The 8,280-nt window shown below is 42.2% G+C and overlaps 1 protein-coding gene across 1 annotated transcript; it reads right to left on the bottom strand.

Annotated features, from left to right (window-relative positions):
- Positions 1-49: 49 nt before the first annotated feature.
- senp1 (SUMO specific peptidase 1) lies at positions 50-8,042 on the bottom strand. The gene is made up of 18 exons (XM_079677197.1): positions 7,364-8,042; positions 7,082-7,137; positions 6,789-6,970; positions 6,629-6,704; positions 6,325-6,517; positions 6,065-6,200; positions 5,860-5,978; positions 5,170-5,453; positions 4,983-5,046; positions 4,684-4,722; positions 4,505-4,589; positions 4,273-4,413; positions 4,008-4,136; positions 2,069-2,272; positions 1,899-1,978; positions 1,684-1,768; positions 1,231-1,326; positions 50-1,155 (listed from the first exon to the last, which is right to left on the bottom strand). Exons 1-18 carry the CDS (start codon positions 7,495-7,497, stop codon positions 1,093-1,095), a joined length of 2,166 nt encoding a protein of 721 aa, XP_079533323.1. The 5' UTR covers positions 7,498-8,042; the 3' UTR covers positions 50-1,092.
- Between the last annotated feature and the right edge of the window lie 238 nt (positions 8,043-8,280).

Raw genomic sequence — 8,280 nt, 5'->3', positions numbered from 1 at the left:
ATTCCTCCTGAAAGACATGAAGCGTTTCAAATAAGCCAAGACACATGACCAGGTTCTCTCTTCTTTATCAAATGTGGCAGTTTTCATATAAAACCCGATAAGAGTTTGAGGTAATACACAAACAGTCACAATACATAAGCATTATTTCTAAAACACACTTGCATCTAAATAAAAAATAGATAAGAAAAATGTAAAGAAAAAGTATATTACACTGTTCAAGATGCTGTGTGTTTTATGTACTAAGTTGAAAATATACTGAATATGCCCAAAAGTTGCTGTAAAAAAAGAGACTCTGAATGACATAAAATAGACTTTGAACCTCAATTTACATCTTTTATAAAGAAGCAGATAAGGATTTTATACCCTGTTGTTTGAGGGTGCAACCACAACTTGTTTTTAGCAAATCTGTGGTATGGGAAACATTTTATTATCACTATAAATCATAGTCTGAGGCAATACTTCAAGGCTTCTGTGCCTTTTAATTAAAAATAATTACAAAAATAGTTCTGTCTTATGTGAAATGTTCATATGATGCACAAAAAAACTGATGCAAAACACACAGAGACAGAATTTTAGATGCCGTTTAAATCTCAGTTTTCATGGTAAGGTGAAATATGAATTTGAACGCACAATGAGTATTAAAGAATGACACCAAAATGTAATATTACTTTTGTTAAACAAATGATACATCATAATGCGCTCTTCTCCCTGTAAGACAAAAACAAGTACACTTTGTATGACGGCATCCAAACATTGCAGCTCAAGAGTATGGTTTGAGAGTCAGTACAGTTTTCCGCTGGGCGTTACAAAACCAGCAGTGTGTCGTTCACCTGCTGTGCTGATGCTCAGCTGCACCACATCAACAACAAGGTGGACTAGAGTACTGAGAGGCGGGGCTTGTTGCAGCTGAGGGTTTGGATTGGCAGGAGGGGATGAAGGGAAGCAGAGCTGGTTCCCGATGTCCTCAGCTGGTCTGTATGTCTTTCCCAGAGCAGGACCACTGTAAGTGGATCCTGCTGTTGAGCTCAGCCATCGCCAAGACTTCTCAACGTTCGAGACTGACTATCAAAGTTCATAAGCCTCAAACTGATATCATAACAGTTTGTGGTTCAGAATCTCCCAAACAATCCTTCTTCTGAAGTAGGGCATGTGTTTCTGAAAAGAAAAGAAAGAGCACGTCATTTTGAGGCCACTGAAATGATGATTACCAGAATCTTTGTTTGTCATTACCTGTGTGAACGTGATTGGCCTGTCTTTGGTGATGTAATCTGCATATTTGCATGTGAACATTCCACAGTCGCTACCATTCATCTGCTGAGGGATCTCCTGAGGGCATAAGAGAAATAAAGAGGTTATTTGACATTCCCCCTCTACCAACCCAATGATTGATCTGAAAACCTACTTTTTAAATCATTGAAAAACCACAATAAAATGAATGTGTTAAAGGATTTCCAGCACCTCTATGAATCCTGAATTTCATGATGATTAAAACGACTTCACTGGGTTATAACGCTGCAGTGCAAAACAAACCGGAACGAGCTGGCCATCTTCTAAAACTATTATACAGAGCTTTGTGTTGACAATTAGCCTATTCCAAACCTCCTAAACACATGCCATTTGAAAACACAACATGAAATGGCAAGACAAACGCATGCTCAGCACCCTTGTGTGTTTAGGACTTACACTGCGCTTTTTGCTGTGGAGAGTCCAGTCTGAGGTATCCAGTGCTTTGCCCTTTTTGTCTTTACTTTCCTGTAGCAGGTAGTCTCTGGCAAGACAAATACAAATAACGTTTTATACTCTATTATTGCACATGAAAAACAATGAGCATTAGTTACATTTAGCTCCCAGAAAATATACCATTCAACAAAACTCTTATATGTGATACTGAAACTTACAATAATATTTGGCACGCGCCGTCATTGTTTCCTCCCATGGAATCAAAGTACATAATAGCCTTTTTGCGGAAATCCACCACCTGAGAGAGAGAGTTGCACAGTAAACAAACTGCAATACAAAATCCCCAAATTGTTACTTCCAGGTTTAAAATCATGTTAAAAAAACTCACCGAGAGGCACCAGTGCACCCCCAAGTGGACAGGAACCAGAAGGATGTCTTTAGAAAAGATGTCCGTCTTCTTAGTCCAGCGGCGCACGGCAGTGTAGCCGCTGCTGCGCAGCCTGGGGTAGAAGAACGTGTTGAAGGTGTTGACCGACGGCAGCTTTGGGTCCTTGCTGCGCTCCACCAGCAGGTTCATATAAAAGTTGATGACCTGAGACATTAAGGAGGGAGAGTTTCAATTCAATGAACAAGCACAACTCTAGGCTCAGTTGTGCTACATGAATTACAGACGCATTATGAAAAGGATAGTTCCAGTCCAATGTTAAATACTGTTCAAACAGCTGTGATCGCATTACAATTGTTTCACTGCACCATTAGTCACATATTGGGAAGTGATTTGTTTAGCAGGACAGAATAGAGAACATTGTTATTATTATTATTATTATTATTATTATTATTACTACAACAATTATTTTGGCTTTTTTCCTTTTTATGAAACCTTGCCAGCAGTATTTCTGCCAGACCAGGCCTGAGATGGTTTATATTCAACATTATAGATACTGTCTTTTTACGTTAGTGAGCCGGATCATTTGGCTCGGCTCTCTTATGCGGCTTTCACACCAGCGCTTTTCCCTTTCTAGCCCCGAGCTAGAGCTTTTCTGGTTCAGCTCCGGTTTCCCTTATCTGCTCCCGCTCTGTTCACACCACCAGAGCCGGGATGGTGCTGCCGCTGCTGCGTCATGACGTCACTGTTTACATCACTGATTTGCTCCCCAACGGCGCTCACAACAACAACAACAACGGGGGACTGCGTCGGGTCGATGATCGTGTTGCTTTTAAAGCAAAGCCAGATTAAATTAAATAACAACTTCTCCAACCTTATACTTTTCAACCTGTGCAGCCCATGTATGGATTCCATCCGATAGCTGCTATAATACAAAACAAAACGTCTGCCTGCTCTACACAATGATCAATAACAGTAAACGGATGGTCAGAGTAAGGTGCAAATAAACAGAATCACACAAAGCCTGGTTAGTGTTGCCTGACTTTATAAAGTGGGTTTCCTTTTATAAATGTGTGGTTGCCTTCTAGTCACTTTGCTCAGCACTACTGCTTGTAGGCAGGCATGACGAGACTCTTCAGTCGACCCATGTTCTGGGGAGGCGGGTTTAGTTTCCTGCACGCCTCGACGTAAGAGAGACGTAAGCGACGCCGCCTCTTAGCTCCGAAGCTCTTGCTTCTAGACCGAAACATTTTTGGAGCTGGAAGTGAACCGGATTCCGGAGCTAAGAGGCGGCGACGCTGCGGTGTGAACAGGAAAAAACGGTACTTTTCAGGCTCTAGCTCCGAGCCGGCGCTGAAAACGCGTTGGTGTGAAAGGGGCATTTTACCACGGAGCCTCAGTTTCGCCGCTGCGAGGCTCTGGTGCTCACAGCTCACGTGCGTGCTCCACTAGCACCGCTCATCGTGTCCAAATCGCGCATGTTCCGTGTTGTCCTGTAGCAGGCACCACTGATGTCGGGGAAACGATCTTCAATACTCCGAAAATAATCCCACCAGACTCCTTTGCCCCTCCAACAGCGGGATGTCCTTGTCCCTTTTCGTTATTTCAAGCGATAAAAACTCTCGATCTTCTCTCGAATTATTCATATTTTTGGACTCCCTCGGCTCGAGTTCAGGGCACCCCGAGCTGAATAAGAGCGTCAAATGATGGCAAGACGCCTCCCTGGCAGAAACGCTGCTTGCCAGGTATATTTAATAAAGATGGTTTCATTAAAGCATTAAGAAACTAATGACACCCTTCAGCTGTGTTTTTAATCAATAGTGGGTTATTGCTTAAATAAAATCATGGTCGTATATCTTGTTTTTATATCACATCTGCCAATAAAGGACAGCCTGCTGATCATTCACACGCAGATCTGACCTCTGGGATAAAGTGCACTCACCTCGTCATTGAGCCAGTTGAGGTCGCTGAGGGTCTGCAGGTCTTTGCGGGTGAGACTGAGACCAAAACCTTCACTCAAAACTTCATAATGAGCTCCGTCCAGCGCCCCGTTCACCTCATCGTCCATTTCCTTAACACACAGAGAGAGCATACAAGTGAAAAAGCAGAAAGCAAAGTATTCATCTAACCTCTACATTTGTATTATTATATATACACATTTGTCCCCAAATTCATAAAGCTTGATGTCGTACAGAAAAAGTCCTCACCTCTGTGAGCTCAGGGAATTCTGGCTTCTCTTCCAAAGGCTTTGGTTCTTCGATCACACGAGTCAAAGGAACCTCCTTTTCCAAAGGAACTCGAACGTGGACCTCCACATCTGGGCTGCGTTGCCCCTCTTCAGACAGGCGCTGGGAACCAGTAACAACACAACATACGTTACCAGGAGGAGAAGAAGCTGATAAATGGATCTGAAAGAGAGCTGCAGTGGTGCGCACTGACCTGCCGCAGCAGCAGGGCCGTCAGCGCCTCCTGCTCTTCAATGTGTCTCCGCCTCTCTCTGGCACGGGAGTCATACATACTCGTCCTACAGTGACAAAAAAAGATTCATGTTTCCTCTGTTCAATCATAACATCAGTGAATACTGGATCAATAATTAAAACACATTGGAAAGTACTTACAATTCCTTTATCCATAACTCGGCTTTGAAACATGGCAGGCTGTAAAGGAATAGAAATGTGTTATTGTGCATACAATCATAACACCCGAGTTGACTTTAGTCACTGTTTTTACTCCACCAAGTATAGCAGACTTTCCATGGTACTAAACTCATTTACACTTTCTAAATTAACAGCACCAAATGCTTCGATGACGTAAAATCATATTACTCGTTTAATTTCTACTAACTACAGTGAAATCCTATGGTGACGAAACAACGCAAGGAACAACATTGCAAAGATTAGTGAAAATAAATGCTAACCTTGAGCCGTCTTGCTTTTTACCCTTTTTCTCATTAACAATAATAACAGAGTCACTGTCATGAGCTGAAAGAAAAGAAAAGGTTATTATAGCAAAAAGGAAAAAATACAGAAGCAAGATAATATTCAATCTATTATGAACATCCCATATCAAGATGCCTTGTTTACTCAAAAATGTAGAAATGGTACCTGATGACTGTGTGTCCTGAGAGGAGTTATCCTGCAGAGCAGATGGAGAGAGCGTTGATGGGAGAGTGGCTGCTCTGCTGGAACTGGGGTCCATGTCCGAAGACCATGTCTGGACCCCTGGCCTGCTGGAGGCCCCACTTGGGCTCGGGAGGTTGCTGGAACTGTGGCTCGACGTCCCCCTGAGGCTGGGGGGATTGCTTGGACCCTCTGAAGTTTCCCCCGCTGCTGACAAGCTAGGGGAAGTGAACTGTTGCAGTCTGCGGCTGGAAATTAAGAAGCTGGAACTGATGAGAAAGTGACAGGAATAAGATGAAGATACCATCCAGAACACAGATCTGAAGTATAGAAATGGAACTATTACTATTTATCCATTTTTTTAATTCAGTTTTTGATAGATGGATATATCTGTAAGTTGTATTCCTTGCCTGCCGGTTCCAAATACAAAACATAGATGTAACTACCCCTTAAGCATGCTTGAATAACTGTTGGCAACAGAACAAAAACACAAAAAACATTTTGGATAGAGTACCATGGTTAACCTTATTTGCTTTTGAAGCCCCCGACTGGCCTGTGACTGAATTCTGACACAACTTTCCCCCTGTGCCCCCCCTACTCTGCATTCACTTTTATACCTATTAACAGTTTGAATATGACACTGGTCAAGTCTACAACATTTGTATGGATGCGTACAAATCTCTGTGTGATCTCACGATGGTGTGTGAGCCCCCGTTGTGCAGAAAAGATGACTGACCGCCCGAGACCATGGTGAGGAGCTGCTTGTAGACCTCCTTCTCCTCTTCACAAACAGACTGCACAAACACACAGGAGAAGCAATACATCAACAAAAAACACACAAACTGAGTTAGAAATGATTAAAACAGTCCGGATGTCTGACCTCCTGTGCTGTGCAGTGGGTCCGGGCATTGTGAAGGCGCCCAGATGAGCTGCTGTGTGTTGGGCTCTGCACCACTTTGATGGGAAAGTTCTTCTCATACATGCTGGTGCAGGAGCTGCTTGTCACTCCAGTAAAACTGCAAAGACAAAATGAGCATAATAATCCTCTACCTACTGAAGTTCATATAACAAAAAGCAACAGCAATCCTTATTGTTGAGCCCTGAACTATTTTGTCTTGAGGTAAAAAGTGAAGGAAATACCTTGGTGTTCCATATGGTCGCAGGTTTAGGGGCCTGCCGAGCCGTGGAGAGGGATGCAATTTTGGAGTTATGGAGGTTGGCAAGTTGACTGAGTGCCCATTTGTTTTTGGCACTTCACGATGTGTAGGACTCATGCACACTTGTCGCCTACAGACTTTGAATCCCACATTGGTCTTCTCATTGCGCGACCATTCTAGAGTTGAAAGAAAACAGTACAATAATGAACTTCTCTTCAAGAGCCTTAAGTCTGCACAAACCAACCTTCATTCTAATGAAAATAGAATGCTCTTAGTGACCATCTAACCTGATTTGGATGCTTTCCAATCAAAAGTGGTCGAGGGAGCAGCGAAGTGCTCATCCAGGCAGTTCCTTTCAACAATCTTAAACCAAAAGAATATAGGAAATCTTTAATTAAAAGCGTGAAATGTTATCAAATCTCAACAGCCAAGACTGAGCATCCTTACCGGCATCCCTGCCCAGACTGCTGCCGATGTTGAGGGCTGGGGATCTTGAGGTGAAGGACCAGGGGTGGCAGGAAGTATATCTCTCAGAGCAGGGCTCACATTGTTCCTCATCCATGTAGCTAGACTGGAGCTGTGACTCTTAACCCCTTCAGCTGCAACCTTTACTGTGTCAATAATATCTCCTAGAGAAATTTAAAACAGACAGACAAGATTGTAAGTAGCATAACACTGATTCAACTATATGATCACATACACGGACATCATAACAAGTAGCAAAGTGAGTTATTATTTACCCATTCGAGATTTCTTTATTACACCATCTTTATCGAGGTTATGCCCATCTTCCAAACTTAAAGGGGAAACAGATTGACGCTATACAGTTAATAACACATTCATTTAGATAAGTGATGATACAAATATTCACATAACAAATGTTGAATCGAGACAATTAACGGCAGCTCTACAGAAACTGTTAAGTTCACCCATTATAAAACAGAAAACAAATTTCGGGGTCGGTCTTTTTAAACATACTGACTTTTGACTACACATGGGAATATTGCGGTTGTAGCTCGTACCATTCAATTGGTCTTTTCCTCCTCATCGGACCGTCTGCTTGTGTCGGGTGAGCATCAGAGTGCTCCACAGCTGGAACACCGTTGCGAAGATTGGCAAAGCTTGTTTCTATCCAGCCGTATATTTGATTCAACATGGCTTTCAGAAATATAACCGCCGGTTTGAAAATAAATAGCTAAAGTTGCTTTCAGTCTACCGGTCAATATGGTCCCAAAAAAATGAAGCTAACGCGCATCATTCGATTAACGCAGGTAAGCTGAGGCTATTTCAAAGGCTAACGCTCTTCACAATTAACATTTTCCTTTCCCAGGAAACGAGCTAACCGTTAGCTAGTTAGCTGAGAATTAGCTAGTTGCCTAGATAGCCCACTACGCTAACCACCCCGCTAGCTAACAGAGCTAGCTAAACGGCTAATTTATTGAAGTATGTTTAAATTCCAACAGGAATGTGACAAGTCGCAAACAACGCCTTCGGAAAAAAGTTTATCATGTTGAGTTACACCCTAACTCATTTATATATCTTTAACGATACTTTAAATTGTATATAAACTCGTTGAAAAATATTATCTCCCGCTTCTTCCTCATTCAAAACCACAACATGGCTGAAAAGGACGATCAACCATCGCTCATTGTGATTGGCTGACAGGGTGTTGTAAACCCCAGTGTAACCGACATCTACTGGCTGAAGGCAGACTGGTGGAGACCATTTAACTTCACGTCACACCCGGTACTGCTACTGCGGTATGGAACAAATCTTTAAAAAAATGTTTTTAGGTTCACAACTCATTTTCTCTCTATTGTTTCATTGAGTCTTAATGAATCTTCACATCTTGCGTCTTTTAATTTCTTTTAATTAACATGTCCTTATTAATGTATTATCTAATGCATTTTTTATCAGCACTATACAATAATCAATAACT

The sequence above is a fragment of the Notothenia rossii genome (genome assembly GCF_949606895.1).
Source record: "Notothenia rossii genome assembly, chromosome: 4".
NCBI classification, from domain to species: domain Eukaryota; kingdom Metazoa; phylum Chordata; class Actinopteri; order Perciformes; family Nototheniidae; genus Notothenia; species Notothenia rossii.
The sequence above is the reverse complement of the archived record's forward strand: the minus strand, read 5'-3'. Positions and strand labels throughout refer to the sequence as shown.